The sequence below is a fragment of the Vitis vinifera genome, chromosome 5 (assembly GCF_030704535.1).
Source record: "Vitis vinifera cultivar Pinot Noir 40024 chromosome 5, ASM3070453v1".
Lineage (NCBI taxonomy): Eukaryota > Viridiplantae > Streptophyta > Magnoliopsida > Vitales > Vitaceae > Vitis > Vitis vinifera.
This window is the reverse complement of record NC_081809.1, coordinates 4714321-4735557: the sequence shown is the minus strand read 5'-3', so window position 1 is coordinate 4735557 and position 21237 is coordinate 4714321. Positions and strand designations below refer to the sequence as shown.

General features: G+C 34.9%; 2 protein-coding genes across 3 annotated transcripts; both read right to left on the bottom strand.

Annotated features, from left to right (window-relative positions):
- Window positions 1-298: 298 nt before the first annotated feature.
- Window positions 299-14147, bottom strand: LOC100256207 (NEDD8-activating enzyme E1 catalytic subunit). Its single transcript, XM_002280892.4, has 9 exons — window positions 13893-14147; window positions 13633-13796; window positions 11571-11773; window positions 5280-5512; window positions 5128-5190; window positions 4947-5003; window positions 3845-3966; window positions 1727-1844; window positions 299-952 (listed from the first exon to the last, which is right to left on the bottom strand). Exons 1-9 carry the CDS (start codon window positions 13992-13994, stop codon window positions 665-667), a joined length of 1350 nt encoding a protein of 449 aa, XP_002280928.1. The 5' UTR covers window positions 13995-14147; the 3' UTR covers window positions 299-664.
- Window positions 14148-15187: 1040 nt separating this feature from the next.
- LOC100261302 (protein trichome birefringence-like 10) lies at window positions 15188-19407 on the bottom strand. Of its 2 annotated transcripts, XM_010651567.3 has the most exons (5): window positions 18936-19407; window positions 18589-18837; window positions 17393-17782; window positions 16164-16322; window positions 15188-15981 (listed from the first exon to the last, which is right to left on the bottom strand). In XM_010651567.3, the coding sequence occupies exons 2-5, from the start codon at window positions 18819-18821 to the stop codon at window positions 15630-15632; spliced, it is 1134 nt and encodes a 377-aa protein (XP_010649869.1). In that variant the 5' UTR covers window positions 18822-18837; window positions 18936-19407; the 3' UTR covers window positions 15188-15629. The 2 variants fall into 2 exon arrangements, with proteins under 2 accessions (XP_010649869.1, XP_002280710.1); XM_002280674.5 differs by having other exon boundaries at window positions 18589-19402.
- Between the last annotated feature and the right edge of the window lie 1830 nt (window positions 19408-21237).

Below are 21237 nucleotides of genomic sequence, written 5' to 3'. Positions count from 1 at the left end.
GAAAAAAAAAAAAGAGGAATCCCACCGACTTTCGATTCCATTCATGTCGAAGTTAAAAGTGAGGGAAAATCATGGGAAGCAGAGACATGAGTAGAGATTCTTGTCGCATGTATGTGTGTAGACTTTTTTGCTCCCATCTGTTAATTTTTCATCCTAAAACGCAAAGCTTAGCCATTATTTTGTGGCCTTCAATTTTTATCTACCTTCTGGTTTTAGGCAATGGACAGCAAGCATGGGTCCAACCAATAGGGAACACTGCAATTCTTTGCGAGTAAAATCCAAAGAGATGCAATCAAAATGAGGAACAAATGGGATATATATATATCTAATGCCCATGAGGAAGCTTCATCTTTTGATCTACAAGAGCCATGTTTTGCATTAAGTAACATGAAACTTACAAAACTTGCCTTATAGAATTATCATCTTCGTAATAATATCACAGCTCAAAGTACTATTTCAAGGACTTGTCTTTGGAAAAATGTTAACAAAGTAATAAGGCACCCAGACCCACTTCACCCCCATTTCTGCCCTTCACTCAGATGACGTACTCCATGGAACAGAGAAAGAAAAGGGAAGAGGAGAAAAGGAACATTTCTGCAGCTTCAGAAGCAGTTCCGGGTCCATTTTCCAAATAAAAACCAAGTGTAGGAAAGAAAGAAAAAATCTATGCCCCGCCAGCTGTGTCCATATCTGTAGCCCCATCAATTCCCTTGAAAACAACACGTAGTTTCCTCAGACATGAAGTTTTCTTGTCATTCTTGGTGGTTGAACCAGTCACATGTACGATATCCTTCCGGATTTTACCCATTAAATCAAAGAGTGGTAGATTTAGGTTTGATCTGGTCAACTCTTCTAATACTGGAGGAGCCTGTATGTACAGATTCTTCTCTCGGTGTTTGACACTTGCTTTTGAAAGAAGCAGCTTAGGGTGCTCTTGAAGTTGATCCATAAACTGTTGAATTCAAAGGATATTCAAAGGAAGATAAGACAGATGACCAGAGAAAGATGGGTCAAATCAGAATTTTGCTATCAGGTTTTTCCCACATAAATATTCCATTTGTTTCAGCCGAAAGCCATGAGGACAAGGATTATCAAGCCAGTAAACAGAGATGCTCATCAATTTATATTGGTAGGTGTGTGCAAGCCTAAAGATTTGCCTAGGACAGTGAGTGCCAACGAGAAATAAAGGAGAATCAGATATTTTTCTTTTTGACAAGCATAAAGGAGAATCAGGTACAAGATTCAGAAAACCAGATCCTTTCTTTTTAGTGAATCGAAAAATCTATTAAGAATTCTTGTCATATCTGTGCAGGTGAGTTGCAACAAAGAAAAATCTCAAGCTCACCCAACTGATTTTCCATGGCCTTCTTCCATGGCCAAATCAGTTGGTCTAATGTTAAAGGGAAATTAGGGATAAAGCATCAAACACATACAGAAAACTTGAACATAAGGTAGATTCAGATCAGCTCTAGGTGTGAAACTAGGGTTAATAAATGCAAGTTTTTACTTATTTATTTTACTCAACATTAACAGCCAAAACGATCAAATCATGAGAGGATTTGTGTATTTGTATGTGTGTGCATATATATTCTTAGGTTGCACCAGACCCAGTTGTTCTTTTTCAGTAGAGCATCATACAAAAGTGACCCCTTTTGGTTAGAAATAAAACTACATGATTATGTCCATTATAAACTGAAAAAAGAAGGGCCATACAGAGTAAACTAACCTTTTGTAAAGTAACCGAAGTATCCAACTCAATAAGAACACCTGGACCACATATAAGACAGTCCATGTCCTTCACAAACTCAGTTACTTTAGTGTGGAGACCTTCAGCCCCATTGTACCTACAAAATATTCAAACAGAAAATTTTATCTAAACAGAATAATAAACAGATCCAAGAGGAACCTATCACGATATTTGATTTTCAGTATTCAACTCTAAACTGAAAAAATGCATAAGCATAACTCCATCACCAATAAAATTATCAATAACTAATTAAAAATAGCACATCCATGTTATGAGCAACACACGCATGATGATGATCATTAAAGGTTGATATCAATTAATGATAATGAAAGGAAAGAAGGACAAAGAAATGCCATGTTAATGCCACTGTAATCCTTCATGAAAAACACACAAAAAAAACTATCAAAAGAACATATACCATCAGCATCAGAAAATTGGAAAAGAGGGAAGAGATTGAAAGAGGAGCAAATTTTCAAATTCGGTGTGTGTGTCTTGTGTGTGTGAGAGAAAGAGAGAGAGGGAGGGAGAGAGATGACCCTAACAAAACTTGATAGACCATCTAGAGTTTCGGGAGGGTCATGTCTTCAAAGAACCACCACTAATTTGAATTCTATTTCCACTCAAAATCGAATGACTTCTTCTCTGTTCCTTTTTTCTTTCTTTTTTTTTTCTCAGAGCCACAATGTTTTCCTATTTTCACAATGTTTTCCTTATATCCAAACATATATGACATAAGATCAAATGTTTTGAAAGCCAATAACAACAACGATATTTACAAGTTAGGGGTCTTAGATATATGACAAAGATGCTTTAGAATATTAACTCTCAAGAGTCATGGGATAAGCAAGCTAAGAATATTCTCTTGAATCGTCAAGGGCCAGATTGAAAAGCATGCCATATATAGATTTGAAGTGGAATGGATAAAGTTGAGAAGTGCTTCTTGAGTGTTGTGTAATATCAAAATTAAGTGGAAATTCTTATGAGGCAGCTATCAGGGCAGTCATGGTCTATAGAACTAAATATCGAGCAGATAAGAAATCCATGTAACAAAGGTGCATAGCTCAAATAGAGTATATCAATGGAAGAGCAACAACACAAGAAATGATAGATATGAAACTGACAGATAACAAATAGATCCATCCATCAAAAGCTAGAAGAGCACCACTGCAGGACAAAATTTGGGGAAGTTTTCTAAGATGATTTATTCATATGCAACAAAGACAAACAACTGCATTCTGAGGAGTAATATGATTCAAGTTGAAAGGACAAGGGCAAAATGAAGGCCAAAGAGAATGTCAGTCAATGTAGTGAGAAAAGACATTATGGCCTATGATTTAACAGAATATGATCTTCCCTAGAGCAAAATGAGCAACAAGGATTGTGTGGGCAACACCATCTATCACAAAAAAAAAGAAAAAAGAAAGAAAAAAGAAAGGGATTGTGTAGGCAACACTAAGTAGTTGGATAAGGCTAAACAGGAAAAGAAATCATGAAGTCAAAACAAAGTGGTTGGATAAGACTTAGTTGAGCTGAGTTGAGACAACAAATATACAGATTGTTTCCAAGGTTGTTAATGCTGATGTATGACAATTTCTAGAACCATCATAGCAACAGCAACACTACAAAGAATGCCACAAGATCTGTCTGCATACTTGACTTAGTGAGGCAATAATCAAGTATGAGAGACACAACTTCAGCTCTAAAGCAAAATCAGAATGAAGAATCTAGAGAGGTAGCTAAATAAGAATCAGAAATTCAAGAAGCAGAGAATCATAATGAAAAGCTAAATTTTTTTTTATTCAGAACCTTTTTTCCAGACTACATTAATCTATAGTTGCTAACATCATATGTTTACACAGCTGAAATAACTTAGGAGGTAATTTAAATGAAAATGAAGCTATGTAAATCTATCAACACATTTAATTTATGACATCAAAGCCTGTTTAATAACTCTTGTCATTATTAAGAACACTTCATGAATGCAACCATGAAATTCATTAACCTATCATTTAGTTCTAATAAAATGATCCATATAACAAGGACAAGACTTTGTGAAGTTGAATATTAATTAAAAATTGAAGAGGAAGTATGGCGCACGTTAGATAGTTTGATAAAGTTTTGCTGCATCCTGATACAATCTTCAAGGTTTCCAGTGCACATGCAGCTGAAATAATTGCATTTGTGGATGCAATGGCCGGTATAATATTTTTCACCACACCCTGTAAACAACAAAGAAATACCTGCTTGTGTTATCACAGAACTGTGAATTTAAATCTGTATAATTAGAAAAATATTGCCACTCATACATATATGTGTTGCCAACACCTCAATGTATATTAAAATTCTTTAAAGCTATGGTTGGAGGGCTAGATAGGATAGAATATGACACATATTCTAGTATATTGTTTTCAATATAATATGATATCCTTAGATATTATATCTAACAAATAATGACATCCTAGGATATCTAATATGGTATGTTATACCATGCTAGTGTTTGGTTTGTTAAAGGAATTAAAAATGGAATGGAAAACATATTTCATCTTAATATTAAGTTGTTTTTTAAATAAAAAATAAATTGATTCCTGATGTTTGATATTCAAAAAATTATGAAACTTAATCATATTTAGCATTATTTGAAGATTTATCCACAATTTATTTTTCAATAACTAATTTTTATTCTTTATTAATAATTAAAATATTCAGAGTTTTATAAATAAATAATATAACATTTTTAAACCAAAGACTTATTTATTTATTTGTTTCATAAAGTGACTCACATGAAAAACAAAAATGAAAAAACATAAAAGAATAGATAAAAGAAAAGTATTTATGATTTATGGGATATGCATATCCCATCTCTTCCCATGGGATTATTGAATCCCAAGTATAAGGAATTTTTTTTTTCATGGATAAAGTATAAGGAATATGAGAAAGAGGATCGATATCTTATTTCACCTCTTATCTTATTCCATTCTTAATCAAACATGAGATAGGATAAGAGGTGGGATAGCTTATCCTATGGGACAGGATATGCTATCAAATCTTTTATCCTATCTCATATTATATCAAGCACACCAAACCTAGCATGAAGTATTATTTCTTTAAGATTTTGAAAAGAAAAGGACACCAGAAGCTAACCCACATAATGATTAAGCAAAAACAGAAAAACTCTAGCTTCAGAATTATGGATATATACCTGAGTCAGAGAGTATGTGACTCCTGGAATGCCAAAGAGCTCAGCTCTCTTAACTGCCTATATAATATCAATGGGATTAGAGAACAACATATGAAAAACAAAAACAATACTAAAAAAGGGGGAAAATAACCAAACAAAATGGGAAAAAAAACATTATGGCAAATGTAGACAGTTTATTAACCTCAGAGTAGACCCATTTCATATGTTCAGGATCATCTGGATCAAATGCTTTTCCACTATGAACCTAAAAAATAAAATATGAAATAAGATGGTAGAGAAATTAGTTCAAAAGAACACTGGGATATATAGCTTGGAAAAATGACAATGCCTAACCTCATCCCACTTGATTAAGTGGGCATATTCAATACAATGAGCAGCAGTTCTAGGGGTTTCTGCAAGAGTGCATAAAGGAAACTTCACTTGAGGGGGAAAAAGCCAGATGGTACACTCAAAGCATGGAGTGACCCCTGGAATGATAACCCTGGCATGACCCTTGAAGCCTTCAGTTCCACCATCCACCATAGGTTTAATTGTTTCTTCCAGTGGTTTATCATCAGAATCATACTCTAAATTTCCAAAAACACAATGAGACGACTAGATAAGATGAGGCAGAATGTAGAAAAATCTACTCACTATGAAAATGACACACATTTGATTCTCAAAAGCATATAAGGCACAGATAAGGATTGGACATGTAACCAAGAAATGTATTAAACAGCTATGAGAACACTGAACAATTTTATAGAGTATCAGAGCAAAATAAATTCAAAACTAAAGGTGATAGCACCATGAAACTCTAATATAGCAGGCAGCCGCTGAAAAAGTTTATGTCAATCTCGTTTCTTTGTATATGTCATGTATACCATGTTTCTTATTAATACAATCCTTATTTACCTATCAAAAAAAAAGTTTATGTCAATCTATTGGCAGTTGCACCAAGAAAAAATAGTTTTAAGGAAAATTTTATGACTTCTGACACGCCCCCAAACCAGATTCATCAAACTAACAGATTGAGAAAAAGCTAAAAAGCCAAAAAGTTCACTTCAGTTTCTTATCCCTCATATGCTGTAGCCCCTACCACTGTTAAAAGTAATAGAAGCATAGGGTAAATGATGGTGAAGCTTCCTCCTCTAACATCCATGGGCACTCTGACAATGAACCTCAAGGTTTTTTTTATTTTTAGGCCAGGCTCCGGATAAATGCCAAGACACAGCCATGAAGGCTCATGCCCACCTCAAGTGTGAGATACTAGCAAAACACATCATACATCTCAAGGCTTGCAGTATATCATGAAAAGGTGAGATGAAAGTATTTTTTGATAGGCAAAAATGATTTATTAAAAAAGCCAAAGAAGGGACCAGCCTATTAACCAGCCTAATAATAGGCTGTTTCCAAGGAAACATCTAGACAGGAGTTTGGAAGAGAATTCTCATCTAGGATCATCTTAAGGTGAGAAGTGGGAGATTGGGTAACTGGTGTCTGCTTGTGCAAAAGGAATGAGGTATCAGTGCACCATCTTCTGATTCATTGCCTAGTTCATTGGGGGTTGTGGTCCATGGTATTCTCTTCATTCTAGATTATTTTGGTGCTCCCTAGATCCTGGAAAGTGGTGCTTAATGTCCCTCCATGTTTGTGTGCATCTGGAAAGATTGGAACAAGAGGACTTTTTTAGGAATTCATATTACCCAAAATTAAACAGCCATTCTCTGTATATTCCTGGATCAAGGATGACCCTGTTGGGGTGCACCCCCATTCTTTGATTGGCATCTTTTATATATTCTTGTTTGCCTATCAAAAAAGAATGACTGTTGGCAGGAGGTAATCATTTGTGAATTTCTACAGAAGCTAGGGTGGCACTCATGAATAAGAAGTTCTATTTGTTTCTTCTTTTTTTCTTTGCTTATCCAGTGGCATTTGACACAGTTTCAAATACATTGTCAATTGTTGATATCTATTTTTACATTGTCAATTGTAGCTATATATTTTTGCAATGACCCATGCACTTATTCAATATGCTACATATCCATTGTGGTGCATAAACCAAATATAACATGTGGATGGACCTCAAAAGTCCACACCATGCAAAGTTAATTTTAGGACACCATGGATCATCATATCTCCACGTGCCTATTGAAACCTTAGCCTGTTATTTCCTTTTGTGTTAGGACATTATAACAACCTGGAATACATCTCTACCCTCAGGGTGGAAGCCTATCTTTAATAGATGCCCACAAGGGTGGATGCCCACCTTTGAAGTCTCTTCACCATCTCAAGATGGAGACATCCACCTCATAATGTAGATAAGGTGCCCAACATGCTAAGTTGGGCAATAAGATTCCCTTTCCCACTTTCACATGTTGATTTCACTAACCTTTCCTCGCCCAATAAAGATGATACTTCCAACAAATTCCAAAAGAGGAATACTCACCTAATCATGTTCTCACTGCTTAGAAAGTATCTCCTTCTCTTCTCTTGAATGCCTAAAGGCATATCAACTAGATGTTCCACGCATGTCAGAGTCAGGAATAGGGCTCAAGGAGCCCAATTGGGTTTGGTGTACCTCAATGATGTGCTTACCATCAAGTATATAGGGTTTCAAAGTCATGGTTTGATGACTCTAATTAAAGCTTACTGAGACAAAATATCACCAGTCATTGTGGAGCCTAGCCTGTTTGAACTAAGTGATATCAAGGACCACCTCACAGGACATGTTTCATTGTCACCTCATTTGCTGTCAAAAGCCTAACCAGGTGTATACATGGCACCATCTTACTAGTTTATATGCATGTGACACCATATTTTTTGATAGGTAAATAAGAGCATGCATTAGAACACCTAGAAAAGGCGAAAACAGTACACACAAAGTATACACTAAATGCCAAAAAAAAAAAAACTAGGCAGCAAAAAGACAAAAGAGCCCACCCCTTACTTAACAAACAACCACTCTATAAAGTCAAATAAAGACAAAGTGTGATCCTCTATATACACTGATGTAGGACAACCCTAGGATGGTTGCCTACACTCAAGGGTAGGTGGGCTAGGGTTTTATTTTTAGGGTGTAAGGAGAGGAACAAGGAATATTCTTTATGGTAGAGAAAAGTATAAGATAAGAAATAGAGAGAAAGAAGAAATAATGAAGAAAAGATGGAAAACCTTAGAGTCTCATTAAGGCCTTCTAGGAGTCTCACCTAGAAGAAAATCAATGGAGTATCACCATTGAGGGTTGCAACCTTGCAATGAAATAAAGTATAATATTATTCATCAAATTCATTCCTTTGATTTACATTAATTAGCCTATTTATAGGCTTCTCTAAGAAATCCAAAGTCTACTAGAACTCTAATAACCTATTATGATTCTAATTCTAATTATAACATCCAAAGTCTACTAGGACTCTAATAACCTATCATAACTCAAATTCTAATTATATTATAACTCAACTAGCTAATCCTAATTAGACTCTTAACAGATATTAATCCTAATTTAATTCCAAGTAATATTAATCCTACTTTAATTACAACTAATACTAATTCCCTTTCTTGAAGATTCATCCTCATCATACACCCTAACCCAATTCACAAAATTATACAAAAAAGAATATTCGATAGCTTAGTCAGTCCGTTCGACATCGTTGAATGCTCTCCCATTCCTTTCCTTCCATAAAGTCCACATTAGGCATAAAGGGGCAGCCCTCCACACCTTTTACCCACAAAAACTCCACTCCACCCAAGCAAGTTCCCCCTCACAGTGGAATGCAAAACCCAATGCACACCAAAAAGGGAGAAGATCAGACTCCACAGCTTACTAGCCTTGCTACAAAACAGAAAAGGATGGTCATTAGTTTCCTCTTCTTCTTTACACAAGAAACATCTATTTGGCAAATTCCATCCCCTTCTTTTCAGCTGGTCGGTAGTCAAAACTCTATTCCAAGACGCTTCCCAAGCAAAAAAAACTCACTCTCATTGGAGCCCAAGACCTCCAAATAATGCACCAAGGGAAATGATCACAAGAGGCCCTTGTATAAGAACAGTAGAGAGAACTAACAGAAAAACAGCTATTCCTACTTTCTCTCCAGCTCAAAGTGTCCTCCACATCTCTTTTAACAGACACCATATTATTGGTTGATAGTTTATTAGCTCAGTTAATTGTTACCAAAAGACCCAAATGGTATCTAATAAAAAAAACTATTATAATAAATCTCAAAGGGCCATCATTTGAAAAGATTTGTGCTTTTGTAAAACTGATGTTCACTTCAGAATTCCACTCTTTGAATTCTCCATTTGAAACCCTTCAAAGGTTTTTTTCCATCCTCTACAACCCTCTCTCACCTCCCATTTCACTCCATTCTCTTCTTATTCCATGACATCTTGCCATTCATATGACCAACCTCCATTCACAAAAAACTCAATGTAAACATTGGTGGATTATGGATTATGCCCACTTTGGGCCTCTTTCAATCTACCATCTTCATTACACACACACACATGAGACACCCAGAAAGCATAAAAGGTTGTAAGCCAATACCAAACTCTCAATGGACAATAAAAAGGACAACTCCTACTCCCTAAAGAGTCTTTGGACCACACAAATAGACTTTATGCAATAGTCTTTCAGCCCTACAACCAACAACTCCATCTCATCCAAGATTCTCACATTTTGCTTTTTCGTAAGCACCAAAACGAGAGAAGGAAAGTAAATTTCCAAATTTTCCTGTCTTTTTCCAGCTATTCAAAGAGTCCTGAACAAAGACAACAACACCCATGATATGCTATAGACAAGAACAGTATGAATTAGAATAAGCCACCTCACAATGAACCCATGCACTAAGATCAGACCCAACTGCATCAATGAATCAATAGTAGAATCACCCTGCAAACTGTTTCCCAAGCAAAAAACACAACCTTGGGAGAGGTACATCGAAATAAGTCACCACCATCTCTAAGTCCCAATCTTTAGGAATTCTTATAAAACTATTGTTCCAATGGCTTTTCCATCTTCATTGTTCTACTACTTAGCAACAAAAGCTATCAATCACAACCAAGACAAAAAGTTCCAGAAATTGATCCTCAAGTGACTTCACCCCACACCATATGCGAACCCAAAAAATTAGTTATCTACACATTCCCCATAAAAATATTAGTAAATCCATGGAAACTATTCCATTCCTTCCAGATGGCATACCACAACCTGCAATCAATTGGACACTGCCTATCTCAAACTAATCCAAAAATACTAATCACCACAATTCTATGTCTTTCATGTCATTTACCCAATAAGGCTTCATTAAGAGCAAAAAAGATATTAGATCCCTAAGCCTCTTTCCTTAGAAGACAAACTGTTGACCACTACAATTGGACACTGCCTATCTCAAACTAATCCAAAAATACTAATCACCACAATTTTATGTCTTTCATGTCATTTACTCAATAAGGCTTCATTAAGAGCAAAAAAGATATTTTTTTGATAGGCAAGAGCAAAAAAGATATTAGATCCCTAAGCCTCTTTCCTTAGAAGACAAACTGTTGACCACTTGATAAAATAAGACTCCTTCCCTTCTCCTCTTTCCCTTAAATGATCATAGCTAGACTATACTACAATAAAGGACCATTAATGGTCAATTTTGATAAACCTAACAATAAATTTGGTTCTCTTGACACGATTTGATTGCAAATAAATTTAAAAGAGAAATAATTATATTTCCATATTAGATTAGGTAGATTACTTTTAAGGATTGTAAGTACATCATCCTTTTAAAGTAATACCTTTTTCATGAAGCAATGCACCTCTCTCAATGTTTTACCACTGAGTACCAAATTTCTTTAGACTTAAAACAAGCACCCAACTACATGCCTAAATGGGAGGATAGGAGTAGTTCGACTTCATACCTAAGTAGCCAAAACCTCCACATTTACCATGTTCCTTACCAGAATCATCTCACTCTACTGCAAGTTAACTTTCAAGTCCAATGCCACCCTTGAAAAACATATCTTCCTTCAATTGTTTTCTCTAATCTAGATCCTTAATGAATTATTCGTGATCATGAGGAGTTTCTTTTTTATTTTTTATTTTTTTGATAGGTTCTAGTCATGAGGAGTTTGTGTGGCTTTATAATCTTAAACTTTTGAGAAATTGCAACATTATCAGTCAACCTTGAAATGATGCATAAAAATCACATTGCACCAAAAATTAAGAGTAATCCTCTCACTGATTAGAAATATTAGACATGGTCAGTTTAACTTTCACTTAAACTTACACAAAAAACTAAAGAACCACAACAAGAACAGAAGTACACAGAGAAAAATAAAAAAAAATGAAGCAACCTGTGCAAGATTAGGCTGAAGGCAGCAATTTTAATATCAAAACAGCTGATTTTTATAAAGAAGAACACAACAAAAAGGACATGGACCAGTTATTCTACATCAAAACTTTCTTTTTTTGATAGGTTATTATTCTTCATCAAGACATCATGACGGATAGCATTCAGTGGTAACTGAAATAATAGTCCAAATGGTACAGTTATTTCTGCATCAAGAAATATCATGATGGATATCATTCATCTTCAACTGAAATAACAGTGCTACGTAATTTTTAGATAGCCAACCAGGAGATAGGCAGTTGATACGCACCTAGAAAACTACAAGCCACAGCATTTATGTAGCTCCGAGCCTCAATGGAATCAAGACCAAGGGCAATAATATTGAAATGATTATAAAATTCAATGTCTTTGTCCTCAATCCGGCAAAAATGTGGCACAATATTTACACCACTAACTCTTTCCATAACACGCTTTGCTGCCACCTCAGCTTTTGGCTTTCCAACGTCTTGAAGCCTACATTTGGAACATCTTGCTTAGGGAACACTTTCTGAAAAAATATAGAATAATCGATACAACTTCAAGGCATTGAAAATGACCCATCAGATAAGGTAACAGCTTTATGAATCCATTGTTAGGAGATGCTAATTGCCAGGTGTTTGATGTTTTCAAGCATTAAAATAAAAGGAATATATGTATATACACACAAGAGTACTCTTTTTTGGTTAGGCGCTTTTAATTAATTCACTCGCCTATCAATAAGAATAATTACATTCTCACATCTAACTGTTTAGAAAATGTCACTGAGATTCAAAGGGAAATCAACAACTTATGACAAATACCAACCTCCTCAAATAACCCAATTTGACTAGAATACTTCCGATAAAAAAATGTTTGACATATAGTGGTATTTTCCCATTTTATTAGTATTATAGATATATTTCCAGTAATTATTTGTCTCCAAAAACCTAGAAGAGGATTCCAGCTTGGTCCCACCGCCAAAGGTTATCATCTTGCTCAACTCCTCAATTTTCTGGGGTACGTGGCCTTAAGCATGAGCAATCTTTGTCTGGATTATATGGTTAGGTTTGGGTCAAAATCTCAACCTGACTTAAAACTGATATCATATCCCAAACTTTTTTTTTTTTTGATAGGTAAAATCAAGATGATATCAACCTAACTTTTTTTTTTTTTTTTTTGATATCATATCCCAAACTTAAAATGAATTTAATAACAGACATAACCGATACCAGTACTGCATGTATTTTAAACGTGTGTTGGTATGCAATCATCTCATCAATAACCATAAAAACAAAAGTAAATTCCATTCGCACCCCATGAGGTTAGTGTATATACACTAAGCTACCATTAGTTTCAAATTTCGTTAGCACCCCTATAGATGTATTTTGTCTACAAAATATTTTTTTTAGAGAATAAAATTTATTTTGTAGAGAATTTTTAAACACGTCTATCTAGAATCTTTCTACCTAAAATCTCTTTAAAAAAAATTATAGGCAAAATACTTCTATAAGGATATTAACAAACAAAATTTAAAACAATAGTGGCTAAGTATATTTACATCAAACCTCATGGGATGTGAGTAAAGTTAACCTTAAAGACAATATAACCACAAAATAGAGACACTAACATGGGTCTTGCATCTATCAAGAATCTAACAGGGAGACCTAAATAAATCTGAAATTCCATGCAGCAAGCAATGAAAATATATCCATCACATAAATTGATGAGTCCTTAACCCAGAAGAAAGGTTAAACTGTCATTTCTTGGTATAATAACCAGTACTTCCCTCTAGGTTCTATGCATCCATTGTTCTATAATTATTCTACTTTCTTCCAGCAATATAGTATGCAAAACCAAAGATCCTCTTTTCACTTTCTACTCCTCTCACATTCTTAGGAAATTGATATACCAGTTCCCTCTCAAATACTCTCCCAAAGAACATTTTCAGATGTTACACTCAGATAGACTAACATATAAAACTCCGAATATTTAATTTAACATGAATAGAATAGTCGTCTGGATCAAAGTTAGGACTAAGTTATAAGCAACTGAATGGGGTTGGAAGCCAATGCACAACAAAACCATTCACTTGGTGCCCATCCCTAAGCCCAAATACTACCCCTGGCCATCAGACTCACCACCAATGCCATCAAAGTTGTGATTTGTATCACGGAAACATCAGTCCACCCAAGAACAAAATCATTTCCACAATTCGAAAATAACCAGAAGGAATTAGGAACCAGAAAGTAGTTCGCGAATTAGAACTAAACCCAGCAATGAATTCGGAATCAAATTAAAACCCAATAACCAGAAATCATTAAGAAATTTAAAAAGAAAAAAGAAAAAAGAAAAACCTGAAGAGGAACTGCCGATTAAGATTAGAAACCTCGATACGGTCCATATCTATGACTTCGAGGTTCTTGAAACCCGACAAAGCCAAGTCCTTTAACAGTTCACAGCCCAATCCACCTGCCCCTACCACCAACACTGTGGCAAATTTTCGAAGGTCATCTCTCAACTGCAACACCAAAAAATCAACTATTGAAACACCCAAAAAAATAAAAATAATAAAAATAAATGCGATAAACAAACACGACTGTTTTGAGAGAAAGACCTCGGGGCCAGGCTCGAAGGTGGGGCCAACAAGATGGCCGGGACGGAGAAGGAGCTTGTCGAGGTCCCGTGATCTGCTAACGTGCGCCGTGGAGTCCGCCATTGCAAAAATCCTGCTGCCTTCCCTCTCTCCTCTTTTTCTGAAACAACCGCTGACAACTTCCCCCAACCCAATGGTAGCTTAGCTTTTACGCTTGGAGTGTTAAGTATTTAACCTGCGCACCCCTCCTCACTTGTTCACTCGCTGAGTGCGTTGGGTTTAATCAGAGGAGGGAGCCTTCGCATTTTTCCTTAGTTCAGTCTTCAGACCAATAGCTTGTTGACACCTATACAATTATGTTTGCAATACTCCATTCCCACCGTTAAATATGCATAATGAAATTTTAATAATTGAAAATTGATATTAACAAATGGGGCTAAATTCATAAAAAAAATTAAAAATTAAAAATTAAAAATGTTTTCTTAAAATACCATGTTATGTTTTTAAGAGTAGAAAATCATTTTCTTATTATCGGTTTTCTAACTACAATCTGTTTAAAAAATAACTACCAGATGTTAAACTTTTTCTAAAATTTGCTTTTAAAAGTTAGATTTTAGTTAAAAACCAAAAAAACATTTTTTTATTTTATTTTATTTTCTAAAGATAAGGATATTTGACAAATAATTTTTAAAGGAAAAAAAAACTACTTCAAATAAATAAAATTTAGTTTTTTTCAAAATTAAATTTTCTATTTTGATTTTTGTAAATTTAATTTTATAATATAATTAAATTAAATTACTCCAATCATTTTTTATAATTTCAAATTAGTCTTAAAAAATTAGTACATTTTTTAACTGTATTATGCAAACCAATTTTTGTCTATTATTTTTTTAATACTATTTTTTAATTTCAAATTATTTTTAAAATTAGTAAAATCATTAATAAAAATACAATTCTATTTAAAAAAAAAACCAAAATAATCATTTTAGATCAATTTTTGTCAAGAAACATTTTACATATGATTTAATATTTGAATTTCAAATTATTTTAAAAATCGATTAAACTCATTAATAAATCCAATGCATTAAATTTTATTTGATTTGAAATTTATTTTCCAAAAAAATTAATAAAAATATACTTATACATCACGAGTTCCGACTTTTTAATATTAGTTGGATCCATTTTGATTATGGAGTTCCAAATTATTTTTAAAAATTATTTATTTATCTCATATAAATGAAACAGTAGAGAAAAATGTAAATCCACTGCTTATTCTCAGTGGAAGCAGTAAGCCATCAATGGAGAAAAGTTGCAACTTACAAACAGAAAAAATTTGCTAATTACACGAGATAACTGAAGATGTCATACAGTTCAATGGTGAAGTCAGTGGTCTTGCATCCAACCACCCCTTCAGCCTTTAATGGCTGACAACATGATTATTTCCCAAAAATAATAATAATAATAATAATCACAATAAAGTATCCACGTGTGTGTGTGTGTGTTTTTTTTTTTTCTGCAGTTTTATTCACTGAATTCCTGCCATCCTAATTGCCTCCTAAGTCTGGGTTCCTTCACTATTAACAGTCTTGACATCTGGATGAAATTCTGGTTGCCTGATTGCTACAGCACAACTCTCTGGCAGAATCCTTTTCTCTGAGATCTCTGCTTTCTTCTTTGTGGAAAAAATTGAGTTGTTCTGAAGCAATTGCATCCTTTCAATGCCAGCATATAAATAAAAGAAAAAAAAAGAGTATTTCTTCACCAATCATGGGATGATGAATTTGATGGGGCATGCTTGAGGAAGAGTGCATAGAGTAGTTCATTCCATGCATCAGGGACTCCGGGCAGACACCAGTGGCTGCAGTCTTGCCGGTGGAGAGGTGCAGGGTCTGGCAGATAGTATCTAGATGAATGTCCATCTTTCCTTCGTGAAGACATGTCGGTTACGTTTAATAGGTCTAATTTCAATACCTCTGATCTGTTTGTACGAGCTGATAACACATCCACGACTGTCTTTAATTGAGACCAAGTTTCGGATGGCACCAGTGAGGAACCGAGCTCTGGGAGTGTCTCCAAGTGACAGGTTCCACCAGTTTTCCAATTCCCACCTCTGTGAAAGAAAAATAAATACATCTTCTATTAGTTTAGCTCCATGGGATATTCATGTAACTCTCTATAACTCATCTCTGTTCCAGGAACTGGAAGTTCAAAGAAATTAAAAGCTTGTGCCAGCCAGGCTTGAAGAGGTGTAATGCAACAACATTGAATGAGAAGATCAGTTGGGAGACAAACCTGAAATGTACAGGGGCGAATGTACGAAAAAAGACCTGGGTCTTGTTTGTATTTAATTTAGTGTGTATGTAGTCCACCACTGTCTCTATGGACCTGTGATATGCATCTTCTACTCTCATGTCCATCTTCACCTCTTTGCCTTCTTGGAAGTAACATCCCCTGTCAACAAGTCAATAAATCAGAATTTGAAGTCAAGACGCTTGAATGATACTCAAAGATGCATAACAGACTCGATATGAACATGCTAAATATGCAGTCCCCTTCCAACAACTAGCTTTCCCTTTCATGTCACTTTCCCCATATTCACAAATTCCAAAAGGCAACATCCCAATATTTATTGGTTCCACAATTAATGTCCAGATCTTGTTTATTTCAATCTAGAGAAGTCAGGATCCTCACGGGATCAGCATTCAAAAGACAATCTACACAAGCCACTATCAGCAAGTTCACGACGGTCACATCTCATTACAGGGTCCAATCAAAAAGCAAGGTTGAAAGTTGAAAGTTCAAAGAATCCACTCCTACATCAAAACAACATTATAATGGCCCAAACACTATTTAACATCATAGCATCTTATACTTTCCACAACAGCAAGTCGAATTGAGATATTAAACAAAATATAAAGAGGGTCATGTCAGAAAAGAAGATCCATTAACAGCCACATAAGTTCCAAACAAAATCACCGTCACAAACCACCACCCGTTGGACCAACTTTATGAGAAAAACAAGAAAAACAACAGCTCAACCCACCAAAGAAGCTTTTCCAAAAGTAAGACTATTCATTTTTCTCAGGCATATATATCTTGCTATTGAAATTGCTACCATGAATTTCACATACTATAACATTACCCACATGGACCCCCACGATCCATACTTTTTAGATTCCACAAGAGGGTCAATTATATGGTAGACAACACCCGCTGGAGATCTAGAAGTCTCCATTAGGAAAGGCATGACGGTGCTTTTGAGCACTTGTACAGAATAAGATGGTCATGAATAGAGAAGCAGAGTTAAGGTGCCCAATTCCACTCCAACTTTGTATCTGCACTATTCACACCCAGAAAAGTAACAAAGGATTGCATTAACCTTCCATGCAAGCAAGTTCCTACAACCCAGGCTTTTCGAGAAAATCATTCCCAGGATTCCTACAACCCAATCCAAAAATTCTTAGTGTAATAAATAGACAATATAAATGCAGGAAGGACGAGGTCCTACAGGATTAAATTACCCTCTTATGGTCTTCTCATAATTCCACCAGTGACCCGTGTTGAACACCAGCACATCCGCATCTCTCCACTTCATGGAGCTCCAATCCATTTGATCCAATTTCAGGGTGGTCCTTATCATTTTTGAAGCTCCAGCAGGAGGTCGGCTCTGCAGTACAAGAAAGGGAGCCCTATAGTACTCCACAGTGCAGTTAAAATCCTTAAACTTGAACACCAAGAACCCCTTGTGCTTGGTAATTGGACTGCCATTCACTTCGTAGATTGAAGTCTTATTTGGAATTGCAGAAGAAAGCATGCAGAGGAGGGACTCCCATTGGTTTCTTCCAATGGAGTCACCTACAAATGCTAGCCGTTTGTTCCGCAGTCTCTCCAACATCAGAGTTGCATTAAATCTGCTTTCCAAGTGACCAGAAAATATTACAAACCATCAGAAATACTTTTGGAGGCTGAGAATTCTTTTAAAAAAAAAAAAAAAAAATGGAACTTGATCTTCTTCATTTTATTCTTTCCTTGTTCTTTATTTTAATTAGATTCTGGAAAAAAATCTGCTCAATTAAGCAGACATGGTTTTGTTTCCTGGGCACTAAATAATGAAATTCAATTTTTTTTTAGCGTCTTCTTTTACACGGTTCTTAGCAAACAGAAACCAAAGGGAAATGAAAATTAAATTCTACCATAACTGGCAGGCAGAATGATAAAAGTAAAACTAATTCAATTTGTCTTCATTAGTCGAGAGCATATGGATCACGGGCGAAGCTGATGAATGGAGGATAATGGTCCAAATTTATGGAGGAGAATACAAGGCACTAAGCAGAAAAGAAAAGACAAAAAGGTAGAGAGTTTGGAATGTTGATTGAGGACAAAGTCATTTTCATCGAGCATAGCGTAATGGAACCGGAGATATACGCCATTATGACACACTTCTCCAAGCCACTCACATATTCCCAAGTTGAAAAATACAATTGTTTGGTTACTAGGAAAATGAAGGAAACTAAAATAAACAAAATTTGAGGGTCATATTTTCTGTTACTTTCTGTTCGCACAAAAAAACAATAAACAATTTTATTTTTTTTATCAACTAAATGGTTGTATTAGGCATAAGCGAGTGTTTTCTTTTTCCAGTTTAGTAAGTGGGTTCTTCTACATTTTCTCAGCAATCAAACAGGAAAAGCAAAAAGGCAAAAAGATGGTAAAGAACCTGGGCAAGTTGCAATCCTTGGGCTGCCAACGCCATTTAGTATAGAACATATCAGGACGCCCATTTTCAGAACACCGAAACCCATCATCCATAAAGCTACAATCTTTGGATTGGTACAACGGATACGCTTCGTCCCACACCCAACCTCCATTAAACACATCACACCCATCACCCTGCTCTGCCAGAAAATCAACCCTCCGATCCTCACTCGACCCACCAAAACGAAACCACATAAACCTCTCCGATTGGCTAGAAAACAGAAACCCTTTAGCAGCAGCCCTATAATCCAAGTAAAAGAAGCAGCAGATCACAGAAACAGTAACAAAGAAGAATCCAAGAACACCCACCGAAGGCTCTAACAGCCTAAACCGCTTGAACTTCTTGAAAACATCAAAAAAGGGCAGGATTTCATGGTCCTGCTGAGATGGGGTCTTAGACATTTCGGCCTCAGAAATGGGTTGGCGAGTGTGAGTTCCGTTTGGTTAAATAGAAAATAGAAACAGAACAAGCCAGTGTGATTGAAAATGGGAAAGAAAGAAACAGGTGTGCTCCGCAAGGAAAATATCATTCATACCCAGTAGAGTCCTATAATGCGATTTTCTCGCTTCTTTACTTGGCAAGTGAGTATGGGCTAATTGGATGAGAAAAAGAGAGAAAAAGATGGGTGTGGAGGAAGCAAAGAAGCATTCATGGCGGAGTTAATATTTTCTTTTTCTTTTTATTTTTTCTTTACCTGTTGCTTTGTGGAGAGATAAAGGGGGAAACATTTTAGAGAGAGAAGGACCTGTTTGGTGAAGAGAATAATGATGAGAGAGTCATAGACTAACTGGCTACTAGGATTCAAGTTCAATTTCAAACCTAGAATGCGCTACAATGGCTTGGCCCGCTTGGGTCTGAGTCGGAGTCGGAGTCGGAGTCAAATCCGGACCCTGGCTTACTGGGAAGCCTAGGGAAAGAAAGGTGGATTGGATAACGGTCACGGATAGGATTTTTGGGGAATAAATCTCGCGATTACACGCAATTTTCCTTTTTTGATTTTTCAAATAGTGTGTGGAAAATGTGCCGTTTTCTGATTGGAGGTGGAACCCACGCTCTGGGTGAAGGGCGTGGCGTAGTTGGACATCCATCAAATTCATAACTTCGACAAGTAAAAAGCACTGAGAATATTAAATAGTTATTGTCCCCACTTCCCATTTTGCCCTTCTCTCTGCCCTACTTCATGACTTTTTCCTTTTTTTTAGGCCAAAATATTAAAGAAATTTATATTTAAAATTTTGGATATAGTAAAAATCGTAAGAAAAAATGGAAAGATATTTAAAAAAAAATTTCATAAATTTTTTTACATACCTTTTAAATTTTAATTACTTTTTTCCCATTTATATCAAAAAAAAAAAAATTCCTCAAGCAATGTTTGATTTATGGAAAATATTAAGAAATTGGGAAATATATTAAAAAAAACTCATTTTCTTTTGTTTAGAGAATTACAAAGGTTTTTTTCCCTTCATTTTCCTTAAAAAGAAGATAAGGACTTTTAGGGCAAGTTTGAAACTTTAGAGTAAGGAATGGAATGTGATTCCGATGAATTTGGATTATTTTTTAAAATAATAATAAGAATAAAAAAAATTAATTATAAAATATTACTTTCATTAAAAGATTAATTATACAAAAATGAAATATTCCTCTCATTAAAAAGTGTGATTCCTCCGCCACAATTCACTTGGCAAAGCCAAAAATGTAGGGCGGGTGGCAAAAATAGAAAAAATTCATTTTAAGAAGGCAGTGTGATATAAAAATGTAAATTTGGCTTAATTGTTGAATTTTTTTCTTTTCCTTTTAAATTTGATAGTTTAATGGAAATTTTGTTTTTCCCGGGACATTTGCCTATTTTATGCATATACTTTCCTACTTTTTTAATTCAAATAAAGAATAGAAGGGAGTTTAGTAAAACTTAATTCTTATTACTTAATAATTTAAATTAATTCTAAATTAAATTTGACTTAAAATTTATCACTTAATTCTTAATTTAACCATTAAGATTATTTGATAAATTAATTTAAAATTAATTTTGAATTATTAAATTGACATATTTATCCTCCTAGATTATAATTTGGATAAAAGAAGTCCAATAACAATGAAAGTCATTAGAGTTGTAAAAAAGATTACGAAGGTAATTAAGAAAAATAAAAATAAAAAGGTAAAAAAAATATAGATTTAAGAATAAATTTACTTATTATTTAAAGTTGCTTTTAATCTTAAGTCATATTACTAAGTTATTTTACAAAATATACTTAATGATTTAAATTACTAAATTACAGCCGATAACTCTAATAAGATATGAAATAGAGAGAGAAAAGAAAAGAAAAGAAAATGAAAATGAAAGAGAGGAAAGTGAATTGGATTAAAGCATTATTAAGATGTGATTCCAAAATGTAAAATGAGCACTTAATGATGAGGTATGAGGGATCCATCAAAGTGAAATTATGACGCTTTTACATGGTCTTAGATTGCAGTTCCATTGGGGTGTAAGAATTAAAAATTATCTGATAATGATCATGCTCCTTTACCATTTAATTATATCAAGGGACCGGATCACACAGTAGAGTTTGATATGCGCACAAGTATATTAGAATTTAGGGCCACGTTCCGTTT